We start from the raw sequence: 18,243 nt of genomic DNA, 5'->3' as shown, positions 1-18,243 counted from the left end.
TTCACGAGTTATCAAACAGAGTGACCACTATATTCGTCATGGGTGTGTGTCTGTCTGTGTGTGTCTGTCTGTGTGTGTCTGTCTGTGTGTGTCTGTCTGTGTGTGTCTGTCTGTGTGTGTCTGTCTGTGTGTGTCTGTCTGTGTGTGTCTGTCTGTGTGTGTCTGTCTGTGTGTCTGTCTGTCTGTGTGTCTGTCTGTCTGTGTGTCTGTCTGTCTGTGTGTGTCTGTCTGTGTGTGTCTGTCTGTGTCTGTCTGTGTGTGTGTGTCTGTGTGTGTCTGTCTGTGTGTGTCTGTCTGTGTGTGTCTGTGTCTGTCTGTCTGTCTGTGTGTCTGTCTGTGTGTGTCTGTCTGTGTGTGTGTCTGTCTGTGTGTGTCTGTCTGTGTGTGTCTGTCTGTGTGTGTCTGTCTGTGTGTGTCTGTCTGTGTGTGTCTGTCTGTGTGTGTCTGTCTGTGTGTGTCTGTCTGTGTGTGTCTGTCTGTGTGTGTCTGTCTGTGCATCTGTCTGTGCGTCTGACTGTGTGCCTGTCTGTGTGTGTGTGTCTGTCTGTCTGTCTGTGTCTGTCTGTCTGTCTGTCTGTGTCTGTCTGTCCGCAGCATAACTACCCGATGATATCATCCGATCGTGATGAAACTTGGGTGGGAGGTTGACATCATGATCTAGTTGTGTCCTGCCTAGAGTGGGCGTATTGCGCCCATTGTGGGCGGAGCGACGCCCGAAAAAGATGTCTTTTTAGGGGGTAATCGAGTTCAAGCTACATCTTCTCCGAGGGAGTTGGTGGAATCTGACAGGGGTTTCGGTATTCGGTTAGGGCAATATCATGTGTCTAGCCCAACGGAGCTCGATTTTTCATTTTCGCCTCAAGGTCAAGGTCACAAGGTCACGAAATTTAGAAAAGTCGATTTTTGATGGTTTTATTACATTGTTCGCTTCCTGATAGGGTGAAATGTCGTACATGATCTTATATTATCACATACATCATGAAATACAAGTTTTCCAACAAATTTCAGAATCTTCGACCTTTGAAGGTCACAAAGGTCAAATTTTCAAAGTTCTCGGAATCGAACCGAATTTTCGGTATTGTGTAGCTAACTAACGTCATAACTGATTATACATTATTTTCTATCCCATTTCATGGTCAGTGACCTTCGTTTTGACATTTCCAGGCCAGCACCACACACAATTACGTACAGCTGGCTCTTAAAGGCCTGCGCACACAGCGCATTGGGGCCCTTTGTAAATAGGCATGTACGCCGCATGTCGGGGGCCGACACCTGCCACGTGGGCCGCCCACCCCCCAGTCCGGGCCCGTTTCGGTTATAGTCCGTCCTTTGTCATTGAATACCGCTCGCTTGTGAACCATCGTCGTCGCCTGACTTGTACATATTCGTTTTCAGGATATTTCCCTTTTAAGTTATTAGATGCTTTTATCATCATAATTGTGGGTTTGGTGCTAATGGCTGAAAAAAAACAAAAACGGTCTGAAATTAACAATTTCCCATTATAAATAAAGGGTGGGTAAAAGTGGAACGAAATAATTTTTTTTAGAAAGCACAGAAGGCAGGAGACGTCAGATGGTCAGATCATTCTGGTTTTAAACTCAGGTAATTTAGGTTAAAACCCTCAAGAATCCTAACTGTGTTTTGGGGCCACAAGCCAGTGCTATTCCAGTAAAAATCTGCACAAGAGTAATGATATCACGCAGGTTTCATCTGTAAAGGTACAGCTTGATAGTGTCAACGTAGAGCCTCACTCCAAAGCCCACTCCAAAGCCTCACTCCAAAGCCCTCACTCCAAAAGGCATGACCTCCATGCACGGAGTTAGTTTAAACCCAACCCGCTTCCTGCTATGTTCCCTCACCTCCCTACAAAGGCACACCTGTGTGGGCAGTGTGGCCGACATACTCTAGTGAGTCAGCAAAACTTGAGATTGAGGAAGTTTTCCACTTCTATTCCCAAAGGCCAAAGGCCACAAGGACTAGGCTGCTTTTTTGTCTTAATTATCCGACTCATCGAAAGCATCCCACAACCTGGAAAAAATAGCAATACAACATCTGTGACATATCCAAACATCAACATTAGAACTTTACTACAAATTAAAAAGTTAACTTTATATTTTTGAGATTGCATTTTTTTTGCCACCGAATCTGCAGCATATGAAAATTCCCAAATACTTTCCAAAGATCAGAACAATAACAAATGCACACTCACGCTTAAGGAATTTCCACACGGGTCAGAACAAAGCCTTTCTTGCAAGTATTTGCAATGCTTCCCTCCCACATCCCCTTCCCTCCCCCTTCACCATCACAACTGGCCACTGACTGACCATATGGACAATAAACCACCCACAAGTCTCCAGGCCGGAAGGTGTGACACTATCAGCCACGATACTGAAGTACCAACACTGGTTTCTTGTGCGAAGGAGTTGATGCCAAGTCGCTTACAGAACAACTCTTATCGCAAAGCGGCGGTACATAACACTTGCCTTTGTGACGTCCCACTCAAATATATATTCCAGAAGACTGGTCCTCTGGGTATCAAACGGTTATTATTTGCTTTCCAATTATGCATGCACTTCAGAGTTATTAGCAAGTTGTGATAAAAGGAGAATAGGAAGAAACCGTGGGCTGAAGCTTTTCCCTCATTTCCATCACTGATGACAACAATGTTAAAGTCACGTAACAAACCTAGATTATACGAGACCATTAGCTCTGCTGCCCGATGGAGCATTGGACGGACGGTTCTTCAACCGGCACAGCTCGAAACGTCATCCTAACGAGGAAGCGCAATGATCCGGTCAGTCTCCATGCTAATTAACCCACAATGACTCCATTATGCCAACTACTAACCCGAAGAGGAGTGGGCCTCAGAAGGATCCTTTCGACCATAGATTGCTGTGGCTCTCAGGAGGTTTTGCAGCTCATTAGCAACGAGAGCAATTTCCTGGCACGCATGCCCTTGTGCTGCTAACAAGGCTTGTAGGAATCCCGTGACAGTGGTGCTTGCAAAGCCATAGCTCTCCAAACGCATGGGGCGGCTGGGAAGAGGAGGCTAAGCACTCCCACAAACATCAAGAGAACCTCTCAAGAATAGTATCCATCTGAATATGGCCTTTCAATAAAGTATAACGTAACAGGGACAAGACGGACAAGCTCAAATGGAATAGATGGCCCTTTCATATGATGTAATGAGACAATTCAGTGTTATTATACCCTTTCCTGGCTCAAGCGGACCCTTTCGAATGCAACTGTTTCACAAAGAGCAACAACGCTAAGCCTTGGTTATGGCTCGGAGTTGGGAAAGTCGTTAAGGTTTTAGCCATGTCTGCAGCGAGATGGGAATTTATATTTTTTTATTTTTGCTTCTGCTTCTATAATAAAGCAACGATGTCAAAGCTGTTTAAAGGAAGCAAATTGTCGTGGCTGGAGTAAAGCAAATAAAAGCAAGTGCCTTGGGCTATCATAAACGTGCCACGACAAAGCGGCGTGCACTTTGCCAGAGCAATGTACAACGATCCTTGCTGGAGTGTGCCTGCAAATACTGCTGACAATTTGCAACTTTAACACACTTTAAACTCTTAGCTCAGCTGTCAACACCTCGGTGTGTTAGAAGCCTTCAGTCCCTTCTTTTTTTTTTTTCCGCTGACCAGAGGTTCCAAAAATGTGCTGCAGGGTATTTTGGGACACGGCTTATCCAATGGTTACGTCAAGCCTGGCTTTCACTATACCTGGTAAGCAGGATGGAAGGTGACTGCAGACAGCTAAACCGCTTTCAACGTGCCTCATGCAAACAAGGATAATCACAGCTGCATGACAGTCATAGTATTTGGCAGCAGTCTTTGAAATAGAGCGGTGGATTAGGGAGAAATGTTTCCCAGCTTGAGAGAAGGGGGTAAACGGATAGTGTACTGACAGGAAGGCCGAGGGATTAATCCAGGATTGACTTTCACTGAAAAGAAAAAAAAAGAAAAAAAAACTTCTTCATGTCCTTTTGAACGTCAATAAAAGAGTTACTTGGTCTCGTCACAAATTGTGATACGATATACGATATACGAGTATAAAAAATAAACAACAATCCACTTGCTATCAGGCCTAAATTAATGCTCAAATTGTTACAAATTACACACCACTTGGGTTCAATAGGAATTCAAATATCATGCCGGTTTGGCCTATTTCTTGCTTGGATATATGAACGGCATTAGTTTAAGATGACAGGTGTGATGCGACATCAATTCCTCATGATTTGACTAGCTGCTTCAGGAATGTGGGAGGTTCCACATCTCATGCTCTACATCCGTGGAATGTACCAACGAGAATATAGGCCCAGCCTGTGTTACATTTGGCAGTCATCCATGGGAACCGGACCCCTCAGGCGAGCACTGCGCACCGCTTGGAAGGAGGTCCCAGCCCACCAGCAGGCAGTCGGGTACGCCTTTGTGCTTCCGAAGCCTTTCCTTTTCATTCTGTGCCAGAATTTCTTGCCTTCCCGTGAAGAGGTGGGTGATAGCACTTCTGAGGTTGGTTCCTTTTCATCGCCTGTCATGAGTTTTCAACAATGGAACCCGAAGGACAAATCAGAGCTGCCCAGCCACTTGCACTTCAGTGTTACCTGATCAAAATGAACCATGGTGGAATGCAACAAAACTCGTACGACGAGTCACCATTTCCATGTTGATTCTGGAAAGCATCGCCAATGCTTCCTTTTATAGCAACAAGGATTTTGCTTTGCTGAAAGGTCCAGAAAGATCTGAGACGGTCATCCAAAGAAGACTTCTTTTAAAATTTCATAAACTTTCATAAACTAGCATTCTCCAAATGATTCGGATCAAGAAACATTTCATTTTGATTTTTCTCTAACTGTAATATACGCTGAATCTGTTAGCACCTTGGGTACAGTATGCAAAGCAGATTGTGGGCAAGACAAGCCTGGTGTTGGCTTAGCGGTTAGGGTGCCGGCTTGGGATCCTAGGATCCTGAGTTCAAATCCCGGTCGATCGCTGAATTAACACCAGGGGGGTTGACTCAGCCTGTCATCCTTCCGAGGTCGGCAAATTGAGCACCAGCTTGCTGGGATGAATGATCCCGGTGTGTACCCCGATTTAGAATAGGTACACCGTATCCCTGCTCATCGTAAGAGGTGACTAAGGGTTGGCGTCAGGAAGGGCATCCGGCCATAAAAACATTGCCTCAAACAGGGAACCATGAGGTCATGTGGCCCGCAAGGCTAAGACCCCCCGCTCTAGTGGGGAAAAATGCCTTCAAAACAATCATTCATAAATATATATATATATATATATATATATATATATATATATATATATATATATATATATATTGTGGGCAAGACAAGTGTGGGAAAGGTTTACTGAGAAGGATATCTATAATTTTTGAGAAGATGCCAAAATATGCTGGCATCTTCCTGGAAGCATGTCATCTACAAAGAACAAAAGCCACCGACCGATTGGCATACACACATACATTCGTGCAAACAAGATTGTACTTACCGAATTACGTTCCCGCTCTAATTTCCCAGCACATGAAAATGGAAAGGGGGAGGTGGAGGGGGAGGGGAAGAAAGAAAAGAAAAAAAAACAGAAAGGAAATTTAGAATAATACTGCGAACAACTTTCATTTGATGAAAATCAATGAACAAATGTTTTTGCTCAGGAACGATGCAAATGTGAAAACAATGAAATAAATAAGTCTCAAGAATCAGATTTTATACGACAGCAAATACAGAGCTTTGGACTAGTATTCATTCATTCATGTGGTCATGAAGCCCACCAACAAATTTCCCTAGCAGCATTTTCTCAAGCAAATGTAAATTCTCAAAATATGATGACAAAATAAAATGTAGAATTTGAGAATGTGTGATCAAACTTTATAATGTGGACATTACAAAACTGGAGTGTTTGAAAAAAAGCATCCTTTCTACTCTGTCATTGTTATGGCATGAAGTGCACCGGGGTGGAATGGAAACAAAGGAAAGTAATTCAAATAATGGAGCAGTTTTTTTTTCTTCCAAAGTCAAACATACTTCACACAAGGCGGGAATTTTTATCATCCAATAAAGCGAGCTGTTACCAGTGCACGCGTGACACACACACACGCACGCGTGACACACACACACACACACACACACACACACACACACACACACACACACACACACACACACACACACACACACACACACACACACACACACACACACACATCAAATACTATTGTGGCATGCAATGTATATTCCCTGGCAGCACTCTAGTCTGATTTATAAACCATATTCATTCCAGCAGCAGTAAAAATAGTTGACGGTAAAAAAATATCCTTCATCTGCATTTGGTTTGTCGGCATGCCAAGAACAAAGTGTTCATGTGTCGAACTTATGATGCAAGGACTCGAGAAGCCTGCCAAATCAAATTGCATGAGAAAAGAAAGGAGGGGTGGTTTAATTGGTGGAAGGGATGTTGAGAGCCCTACGTTGAGGAAAGGGGGGGGGGGCAAGGGGGACTCTGCACCGCTAATCACTAATGACATATGTAGTCTCGTACTATCCTATTGCCCTAGAGCCCAGATAAATCTTGCAGTGCAGTGCCCCTGCTTGAATATCACCAACCAGTAAGGTGACCTGCATGGCCAAGTGATTCTACTGCTTCTCCGTTTAACAAAACATTATTCCAGTAATAATTAGGACTTTAACGAGCAAGCTTAAGGGGGAATGCAACAAAGGAAGGAAAATATTCAGCATGATCCGTCACTTAGTTGAATCTCATAATTTAACCTGAATGCTTTTTTCCTTACTCAAAATTGTTTTAATGAACGTGACTCCATCATTAGTAAGAATTATTTGAGGCAGTCTCTTATTATAATAGGCACTAAACCAACTAGGACAAATGTTATCGAGCAGCACGTACCACGATGCTCAACCTCGTGGCTCTTCTCTTCCTTGAGGGCCTGGAGGTGTGCGGCTGCTGGTCCACTGAGCGCACTAGACAACACCAACAGGCCTGCCGGGCCCGCGCTCCCTCCCGGCATGGGGGGCAGGCCTGGGGCCTGCAGACCCGAAGGGTGAGGGGGCATGGGCACTGGTGGCGCGTGTGCGTGGGAGAGATGCTGGGCCTGCAGCTGGTGCTGTGGCAAGACAAGGAAGTGAGGAGAGGGGTGGGGAGTGGGAAAGAGGGTGAAAGGGCATGGAAAGGAGGACCAAAGAAGGATGCAGGGTTAAGAGTGGAATTGAAAGGAGGTAAGGAAGAGGAAGGGCAGAAAGGAGGAGGGGGAGTAGGGCAGGGTGGCAGCGACAAGAGAAAGGCGACGTTTAGGAGTGGAAGGAATGGTGAACGCGCAGCCAGCCACCACAGAAGCTGCATCTCATATCAACAATGCACTTTTGGTCGGCAAAATTCTCACAAATCATTCCACCGCCCAGCCAATGCATACAAAAAAATGGAAGAAAGATACTGCGAAGAACTTGCGTTTCCAGATTTTGTTTATTGAGATTTCGCATTACAGATTACAGACTTGGCATTGGGATAATAAAACTGCACATCGATTCCAATTCAACCTCAAATAATCATTGCTACGAAGTCCACATTGAGGTTCCTTTGCACAGTAACTTTTGCGGTCATCCGAGGGCTCTTAACGAGCCACTTTAGCAAGGCACCGAAGCACATGGCATGGGAAGAGGATTTTTGTCCAATGACACAGCAAAGATATAATGTGTTTAACCAGGAAATCCGCTCATCGGTTCGAGATAGGCTGCAGAGCACTGCAACAACGTGAATCCCGAAATTATTTAATTATAGATTTCAGCCAATGCATATAGTGTGAATATTGGACGAGAAACATGTACATATATCTGTAGGTAATGGATGAAGCGAATGATAAAACTAAATTGGAGGATCTTTAATTGGAAGACCAATCAACTGGAGTTTTGGTTGTAACAAACTAAAAACTTTTCAAATATGCTATATACTTTTAAGTTGCCATATTTTCCTTGTATGTGAAAAATGCAGAATAATTTGCTCAGAATTTGAATCGCTGCATTGCACACGCCGTTGGCCAAACCGTCTCGACCTCTCCATCGAACGTCCATATCTTAAGCTCGCAAACCTTTGAAGCAGACATTGCCAGTTGTGATTATTATGCAGAGCTGAGGCAGGGCGCATGCAGCAAGCGACAGCAAAAAAAGAAAATAAATTCCCAATGGTTTACCCTCCTGTGCTGCATCTTCGCAACCTCCTCCCCCCCTCGCTTCACCCCACAATTCTCCAACACCCACCCTCAATGCAACCACTCTGAAAAGCACGATTCCCAGCATGCACTGCACAGCAAACACAGCAAACTGAACAAAGACGGGGATTTTCAAAACTTGGCAAGACAAGAAAATTCCCCCGCCTGGTTTCTGGGCCTTATATGCTCGACCCGTTTGCTTCTTATTCTTATATGGAGAATGCACTCGACCCGTTTGCTTCTTATATGCTTCTTATTGGTTCCCCGTTTGGGCTCGGCTTCTCCAGTCAAAAAATAATTTGGTTTCCAATTGGCAGACTTAATTACGTCACATTTCCGCTTTTACTACTATTTGGTAAATGGAGCATAATGTAGCCGATACGGATCCAAAACGTTGCAGGACCAATCGATTTGATCGAAGTAATCGATTAGCAAGATTATCGATATTTTAGATGTGTAAAAAAAAAAAGCAACCCAGAAGAGATTGAAGCACGCAATTTGTGGGCGATTGCCAGACAGTCAAAAGGAAATTATGTAAACTTTGCAAGCAAAACCATTCACAAGTTCACAACACGCCACTAACCAGCTGGGGGTAAACAGCGTGGAGTTGCTGGAAGAAAAAGAAAAAGAGAATATTTAAGGAACAAATTAAAATTTCAAAAAATTCAACAAATAGGCAATGAGGAATCAGCAAAGGTAAACTAGCAGTAGCTACCGTCCGTCACTGCCGAGGCACAACAGAAAACGGTCTTGAAACGAGAGCCTATTGCAAACAAGGTTTCCCAGTGTGTAACAAGCTACCGAGTCAATTTACCAACAATATTGGCTGCATTTGATCAATTGGTTAACAACTGTTATGAAGCAAGCACCTCCGTCCAACAGTACGTCCTTTAAATACACGTCATCAAACTTGAAGCTACTTTCAGTTTGGAGAATAAAAAAAGCAGGAATGCTATTTTGAAGCCTCGACACTGCATGTACCCTTAGACTTCCGTTACACTTTAAAATTAAAACAGAATGCTCAGAAAAAAAGTCAAAACAGGAAAGTATTACCTGGTTAGATGAAGATATGGATCGAAAGGGCAATACATCCTGCACCCGCTATCCAAAGCCCTTCCCTTATAAACAATGTGACCTATTTCCATTGACGTTCTTATTCTCGCAACTGCAAATAATTCACTTCAATTTCGAGAAAAAAAAATTTCGCGCAAAGACTTCTGTCGCCAATATGCAAATGTGCACAGGTAGCTACATGCACTCGACGCTTTAAAAATCCCACAATCACGAAATAAACATTCACACTTTGTATTTATTTTTTCCCTCAAATGTTTATTTTTATTTTTTATTTTTAAATAATCGCCGCAAACAAACCCAACCCATGCATTTAATTTCAAGGTGGAGCACCTAAATATATTCCAATTACCGAAATAGAAATAAATACGAAAGATCATCACCACGGCGAGTGTGTGAATCAAAACAGTACGCACTCATTACTAAATAGTCCCTTTTTGAAAACGAACAACAACAAAAAAAAAACGTCCCTCAAAGGGATTTTGTTTGAAATGGCATTTTAAAAAATTGAAGATGTCAGCTATATATCAACGGCGCTGTAATTTTAGTTGCACTAAGAAAAAGGCCATAAGAAGCATGCCCCAGGATGCTTTAGAGGAAGCATGATGCATGCTGCGTTCATGGCAAATATTACATATACTGTACAAACATAAATATATAATATACATGTACACATGCAAGGTGTCCAGAAACTACCGTTCCAAATTCAAACCATAAAAAATGGATACAACAATGAGGTTCTTTAGCTCTTTAGCTCTAAATGAATCTTTAGCTCTTTCACGAGCCTCGATCTTGTATACTACAAAAAAAAAAGAAGAAAAAAAAGTGCTGCATGTCAAAGAACAATCTCTAAATTTTATCGTCATGTTTTGTCAAGATCATCATCCAATCCGAATGGACTTTGGGGGACTGCACTCAAACGACTCTCATGGACATGTTGGTCATCCTGGACCTTTGTTGAACCTGTGTAGCTAATTTAGTCTCAATACACCAGGCGACACACTGCACTTATTGTTGTCGGGATGCCATTTGCAGTAAATGTGATGTCGTGTGTCAAAGGAGACACCTGGAAACGAAACAGAAAGTCAATAGAACTTTGAGATATGTTCTTTCACCTGCAGTGAACCACATCATTGTATCCCATTTCATTATTTTCTTATTAAGGTTTGAAGTTGGAATGGTAATTTGCGGACACTCCACGTGTGTGTGTGTGTGAGTGTGTGTGTGTGTGTGTGTGTGTGTGTGTGTGTGTGTGTGTGTGTGTACACGTACACACACACACACACACACACACACACACACGGGCCAGTCAATAAGTAACCTTAAAATGGTGATATAAATTCGAGAATGTAACGTGTGTAGTTGTAGCCGGCATACGTTATATCTATAGGTAAGAGTCATGTTTTGCCTGTTTTAGATTTGGCAACATTAAGCGTATGACATCAGTAGAGCAGTTCCAAGATGGCGGCTCCCTTAGAAGCATGCACCAGGAAGAGCAACGTTTTGTCATCCGTTTCTTGGGAAGTGAGGGTGTGAATCTCAGTGAATTCCATCGCAGATTTGAAGATGCAATATGGTGACACATGTTTGTCGCTGCAGCAGGTGTACGACTGGGACAGGAAGTTTAAAAGTGGAGTGTCCAGTGTGGCAGACGCTGCTCGCTCGGACCGGCCTCACACAGCAGACACACCAGAAATGGTTGCAGGAGTTGAGCGCATGATAAGGGAAAACCGTCGCATTATGCTGGATGTAGTTGTAGCCGCATTGCCGCAGTTGTAGCCGCGTTGTAGCCGCATGTAGTTGTAGCCCCCGAGGTCTCCAAATTGAACATTAGCCATGGTTCAGCACACCAGATTATTCACGTGCTGGGGTCCCACAAAGTGTCTGTAAGGTGGGTGCCGAGACAACTCACACCCAAACTGAAAGAACGGCGAGTGGGCGCATGTGAAGAACTTATGCGACGTTACGAAACAGAAAACGACGCTTTCTTACAGTGCGTAGTGACTGGGGATGAAAGCTGGGTCCACTACTTTCAGCCAGAAATGAAGAGGGAAAGCAAAGAGGGGCGCCATTCAACTTCACCGAAGCCCAAAAAATTCCGCACACAGCCGTCCGCTGGAAAAGTGATGCCGACGCTCTACTGGGATAGCCGAGGCCCACTTGTAGAGCATTACATGCCCAGATGGACCACAGTCACCAGTGCATCATACTGCGAACTCCTTAAAAATAATCTGAAACCAGCAGTCAGATCGAGACGTCATGGACTACTCACTACCGGTGTTTTGCTGCAGCATGACAATGCTCGGCCCCATACTGCCCGCACTACAGCTGCAAAAATCGAGGACCTGCAATTTGAGCGTCTTCCACATCCACCCTACTCGGCAGACCTCGCTCCTTCAGATTACCACATCATTGGGCCACTTAGAAGTGCTTGGTGGAACCACTTTCCAATCCGATAGAGGTCCAAGAGGCAGTGCATGAATGGCTACACATGCAGCCAAAAGCCCCCCCTCCCCCGAGATGAATCCAGGCCTTAGTAAAACGCTGGAAAAAATATGCATTGAAAGCAATGGAGATGATGTTGAAAAGTAACAGTTGTTACACACATACATCCAAAAAACAAGTTGTGAAAAATATTTTAAGGTTACTTATTGACTGCCCGAAATATATATATATATATGTATATATATATATATATATATATATATATATATATATATATATATATATATATACATACATACATACATATATATATATACATACATACATACATATATATATATATATATATATATACATACATATATATATATATATATATATATATATATATATATATATATATATATAAAATCTGTCAGGATGTCATAAAACATCATGTATCATGTGTGCTGCAGAAGATACAAGCTGCATAGCAAAAGAAAGTGTGAGCTGCATCACCTCTTCCATATAAAAATAATATTTGACGTCATGAGAACTTGTTCAGGTCACTATATCAAGTTGCATTTATGTGAATCTTGCTTGAATTTATCAATTTGGCTTACTGTGTCAAGTACTTCCTTTCATTTGAAAAGTGCTGGCCCTTTGACTTCTGGCGTCATACTGGTTAAAATCATCAAGTTGACATAAATTGCTTTTGATTTAGGCCTACAAATTACCATGGCTGTTATACGACACCCTGTGACACACCCCTCTTACTGCGCTCCCCCCTACCTTCCATTCCTGCTCCCTTCCTACACATCATCATCATCATCTGCATTACTTTAGTCCTTTATCCTGCCTCTTCAAGAGAACGGCTGCCATAGTGATAATTGCCTTAAACTGGAGTGACTCGAGTTTCTCTTTGATGGCAGCACCACCAGCAGTTGGGAATAATGAATGAGTGAGCCAAACCAGAGTATGACCTGGTTAATTGGTTTGGCCTAGAAAACTAGTGTTAAGGCCTCCACAGAACTGGGAAATCTCCAAAGCCCATGCACCACTGAGTGCAGCAGGCACATGCAATTACATTACACAAGCTTCAAACATGAAGCGCAGACACAGGTTAGTGGAACACTCTCTGGGTGAGTACAGGTCAGCAATTTTTCGTTCTCTCGAGGGGGAATCAGTTGCACTCACACGTTGTTCGCCCAGGTGCTGCCTCTCGGAACCCCTCATTCAGTGCGAGCAATACACAAATGGTGGCATTTGATCCAAGATGCATCTGGTCGCGTTTAGCCTTTCGCACCTGAAACAGCCCCTTTGCCAAGCCTGGGACAGAATGCGTAATGATTGTCGGTTGTGTTGAGTTTTGCAAAGGTCGTGTTCCACTCTGAAGAAGTGCTTTCTTTCATCATGGGATAATATGCGACATACATCCTTCGATTGGATCCAGGTGGTTCTGCCACACACCAGACCACACATATTTCCCGAAGCAGCATGTTGTTTATTTATATAAAATGAGAGGTAAAGGGGTAGGATGGGGTGCAGTGGCTTTGAGCCAAAATACGGTGAATGCAAAATGGGTAACAAAAACCACGTAGGACAAAGAATGCCAGATCGATAATTTGTGTCATCATATATAAAGAATAATGCCCGAAGCATGTACTTGTGCTTCGCTAAGCAATTACTGCATTCCACCAATCCGTCTACAAGAAATTATAGGTGGTAAAGCAATGGCAACTTTCTAGTGCAAACGCTAAGGTGGCCCGGGTCTAATCACGCTCTAACTTGCACGTGACACGCTCCCCATCATGCCTGTTCATTTGCTTAATGTCCGCACTATTACCCAACATGGTTGATAATTAGAAGCGCAGCTGGCAATGCACCGCCACCCACATAGTTTCAAAGGCAATGGTGCAAGAGCAGACAACGCCTGAGATGACTGCCGCCAGCTAGGGCCACAATGGGGTCAACCAAGGTCACTCATACCTCAGGCAGCCTACACAGACTCTTCCCTCAATCAAAATGAAGTGCAGCCATTTTTTGTTGACAGTGTCTGCATACAGAGGTCATGGTAAATATTTATGAAAGTGCCAGCTGAATGCGTGTCTAAAATTGATGCCGTTTCCATACGTCATGACGGACACAACTACCTACTCTTCCACCTCTCCCTCACAAAACGTATGTTCAGAAGTTCATCGAGAGAGCTCTGCCACCCAGGACTATTGGAAATCGTTGCACGAAATGTACATCATAATAGAATGTCCTTATCGTCGTGTCTGTGCACCTCGCTAGGAAACTCCATTCATCGATTCCCACACCATGGCGCCAGCCAGCTCGCTGATACCCGTGACCTGCCTCTGGGCCCTGGCACAAACTGATGGGCTTTGGCAGAGTAATCCTCTGGACGAGCGGATTATCCGTTACAGATTATGGCTTCCCCGAGGAGTGTGTTAGCCCGGGGGTCAGCGGGTGCACAGAGCAAGGCCATGCAAAACAGATGAGAATGAAGCCAAGATACAAATGGAGCTTTCCCAGCTGGCTATTAAGCAGATCTAGATAATAGAGCTGATCCTAAAGCTCTGAAAATATGCAAATTTAAAGGCTTTGCCACACTTTGTGTTGCAAGATTATTGCTACGCTGCTCATAGCTGCGCGTACATCAGTCTTACATTTGGTGAACAATGCAGGGTTGCCCAAAATGTTCCAATGTCAGAAAAGTTTATTGACTCGGCAACTAAATAGTCTGGTTTCTGATATAGGGTGAGCGAATCGAGCATACGCCATAAACAAAATGTGTACCAAGAAGATCTCGTGGAGCAAATACCAAATCAAACCTTACGGTCGGGATATTCGATGACAACGTGGGACGTCTTATCGACGGTTTCCAGAAAGCAAGGATTAATTCCAATGCAGCAGAACATCTAATTATCATTTGAAAGATCCGTTCCCAAGCGGGGGTAAAACATTAGGGAAGAGGGACCCTTCAAATGACCAATTAAAGTGGCTGAGTGAACAGCGCTCTGCACTCCCAAGTCATTAGAACAACCAACACATTAGCATAATGCACCATTGGGGGCGGGTAGGTAGGGATGAAGTGTGGGGAAGGGGGATGAATGGCAAGACATCAGCTGCTCTACGAAGGTAGGTAGGGAATTGCAAGCAATCCTAATTAAACTTCAAATTGTATACCTCTGTCATTACAAGAACACAAAATGCTTGCAGCACCTCTGGGAAACCACTTTTGACCTCCAAGTCCCCCTATTGTTGCCTCAAATGAGGAGGTAAGATAAGCAATGGGCAAAGTGGACCCCGGTGGACATTTATCAACAGCTGGACTTTAGTATGGTCTTTCCTCACGAATGCAATCGGTATCCTATCACTACAGCGCAGAGTATTCACAGCCACAACGCTTCAAAAGGAAAGAATGAAAACAAATAAAAACCAGAAGCCCGAGCAAATATCCTTCAGATAATAAAGTTTGTGGATCAATTCACTTCTGTCTGGCCATCAAGTTAGGCATGTCGACCCAATGAGCGTGAGAGAGTCATTTCTAGTTCATTCTGTGTAAGCCTCAATCACGAGGAAGCATGACTGCCAAATTCACACCTTCAAAGCTCCCAAAGCATGTGGTTTCATGAGCTGGCTTGGAAACCAGTACCAGCTATTTTTGATCCCGTATCGCATGATGGTACAGCGGCACAATAAAATAATCTGCAAATAATTCAAAACGGCCTACGTCTGCCGAGGCTCCCTTCACAATGCCAGGTCACACATCCAAAAGTCGAGGCCTAAAAATGTTGTCAATGCCTATGCCCAACCAACGGACTAGGTCTTGCGCACACAGCCTGTGCAAAACGCAGCAATCCCTACAAAAGTGAGCCCAGAATAAGTCGCTGCAGGTGCTGACGTCTCTATGGCCGGGCGTGGGCGGAAGAGGTGTACAAGAGAGGGATACACACGGCGCTGACTGGGGGGCTCTGCAGGCCACGTACCCCGATGATAGCATTCAGCTCAGCCATAGTCACCTGCTTAGCGCGCTCCACCGCCTGTGCCACCTGCTGCTGGTGCTGCGGGTAAGGGAGCACGAGGAGAGGGCAGGTTAGCAGAAGTCGTTTCTGCTGGTTCCGGCTTCTGAACACAGTGGCTCTTGAGCAACGTAAGAATCCCCTTGCCGAGACATCTTGGTCGCACAAATTCACAGATGGTGGAGTGACAGACAATTCTCCCACGATCCAAAGCCAATGTGGAGATGGTAATCCAACCGTGGAGGGGGATGGGGTAGGGGTACAATTCCTAGATATTTTGGGGTCATTGGTCTTCACTCCCCTATAACCCTACGCAGGTAAAATGAAATGACCCCTAAACACCTTGAATGGACGTGCGCATAAAGTTTAGTGTACAAATACAGCCAAAGATGCAGTTATCTGCAAAACCATGGGTACTCATCGTAGGTTAAACTACACAACCAGCTACAAGCTCAACCTCATAGTGACCTGCTGCACAAATGATCGACATGGGAAAAAAGAAAATTTGAATTGACCGATGAGAAATATAATTAATAAAACCTGCCTATTCCTGGACTAAGAACGACACGTAATCCCAACGTGCACGAAATGAGGGAGGAAACATGTACCACGTTCATTTAACTGTCCAAATGCCAATCAGACTCCATTCTCCTACGGAAGAGCGTTATCGCCATACTTGTGTTGGACTGAAGCAAAAAGCACAAGTGCCGACAAGGGATAGAAAAAATAGCTGTGTGTTCCTCTCCAAATAGCAAAGTAGAAAACAACAGCAATAAGAAAGTTTTGCCAAAGCATAAACAAAACCTTTTGCATTGCTCTAGTTTAAAACAAAAATAACAGGAAAAATGCCCTCAGAGCTCTCTGAAAGCTCGAAAGTCATCATTTTGACAATTGTAGCGTAGCACACAGGTAACACTCTTGAAAAGTATTCGATATCAATCTTGTGGAGAGTAACACTCAAGTGACCACTTTCACTAGTTTTTCCAAGCATGCACAATATATCCCAGAAAATGGTCATAAATGGCGTCAATTGATGTTAAACACAAATTTGCGTCAAAGCATCAATTCATGTCTCGGGCACGGGCTTCTTCTTCACATAAATAACGGCCTCTCAGATGCTCTGGAAAACCCTCTCTTCCTTTTTGCAGATTACCCCACGTGATGTCATACAGCAGTACCCTGTCTTATGAGCAGACAGCAGCTGGGTCACTCTCTAGTGATCTGGAAATTATTTGATGTTGGTCTGATGAATGGAATGTGTTCTTCAATCCTGGAACACCTCAGTCTCACCTCAAGCCTCGCTCTGGAAGAATCGTCGAACTAACCCAACTATTTATATCCACGGTGAACCAATGGAAGAAGTTCAAGCTCTTGAACTTCTAGGCCTATCAGCCGTGACCATTCTGGTCTTCAAAATCAGTCGTAGGCCCGAAGGGAAGGGTTAGGGTTAGGGTTGTTAGGGTTAGGGTTACAGTTAGGGTTAGGGTTAGGCAACCTCCTTTGTTCCAAGTGATTACCTACAAGGCCTTTGTCTGTTGCTCAATGGAGTACTGCTCTCCCCTATGAGCTGGCATCCCAGCAACACATCAGTCTCTTCTGGATTCTGTGGAAACTAAAGCTCGTAACATCAGTCAAATCAACCACGACGAAGCGGAAGCACAACGCGTGCTGCTCTCACATCGCAGACAGGTCAATGGCCTCTGTTTTTTTTAACCAACTCTCCTCCAGTCTCGCTCTCTCTGCTCTCTCAGCCCTCTGACCGTTTTCAACATGTCCAGAATGCACACATTCTTCCAAGAACCCCTTTCTGGTGAAACCTGCAAAAACCAGGCCGACTGCACACCTCACTCCTTTGTTCTTATTTTCTCGCATATGTGGAATTGCCTCTGGACGTGGTATAATCGCAGGCTTCCCTTCGGGCCTTCAACCATGTGGTGTCCAACAATCTCATGTGATCCTTCACCCCTAACTGTGATCTTTTCTGAACCCCCATTAATCCTACCGAACTCAACCCTCTTACTTGCAGGTTACTGTCTTTCATCCACTCTTGAAGTGATGATAAACATTGTAATATTTTTTTTTTTTTTTAAACATTAATTCTAACATACCTCAAGCAAACTGCAAGGTTTACATCCTGTTCACCAGATAAATAAAATATAATTTTCCCACCTCTCCTTACACCTTCACCTCACGCCCCACCCCCCACCTGTACCTCTCTCACCTACCCCCATTCATCTTTTTTGCTGGTATTATTTATTATATATTACGCACATTCTGCACGTAAAGCACCGACTAATGTCTTGGCATCTGAAGTCTGCCTTGCTCCTATCAAAAACAACTTAATTGACGTCTCTTTTTGCAAACAATCTGGCAATTAATGCTGCATTTTAACAACCACCTGGAAGGCGTCAAGGTGTTTCTACGTTGGCCGAAGAATTATTATATCCTTAATATGCGAGCCCATCCTTTGAGCCTAAGTGCCGAATGAAAGCAT

The 18,243-nt window shown here is 43.9% G+C and overlaps 1 protein-coding gene across 12 annotated transcripts in view; it reads right to left on the bottom strand.

Annotated features, from left to right (window-relative positions):
- Positions 1 to 18,243, bottom strand: part of LOC137422252 (transducin-like enhancer protein 3) — a 49,890-nt gene that overhangs the window by 10,133 nt on the left and 21,514 nt on the right. For 3 of the 12 annotated variants that reach the window (XM_078769497.1, XM_078769498.1, XM_078769500.1), the window contains 4 exons: positions 15,684 to 15,791; positions 8,810 to 8,836; positions 6,912 to 7,128; positions 5,502 to 5,518 (listed from right to left, as the gene is read on the bottom strand). In XM_078769497.1, the coding sequence (XP_078625623.1) occupies positions 5,502 to 5,518; positions 6,912 to 7,128; positions 8,810 to 8,836; positions 15,684 to 15,791 (369 nt within the window). The remainder of the gene's footprint in view (positions 1 to 5,501; positions 5,519 to 6,911; positions 7,129 to 8,809; positions 8,837 to 15,683; positions 15,792 to 18,243) is intronic. The other 9 variants (XM_078769502.1, XM_078769505.1, XM_078769504.1 and 6 more) reach the window with 6 other exon arrangements.

Source organism: Myxine glutinosa, unplaced genomic scaffold, assembly GCF_964187855.1.
Source record: "Myxine glutinosa unplaced genomic scaffold, kmMyxGlut1.1 SCAFFOLD_2796, whole genome shotgun sequence".
In the NCBI taxonomy this organism is placed as follows: Eukaryota; Metazoa; Chordata; class Myxini; order Myxiniformes; family Myxinidae; genus Myxine; species Myxine glutinosa.
This window is presented reverse-complemented; position numbering and strand designations above follow the sequence as displayed.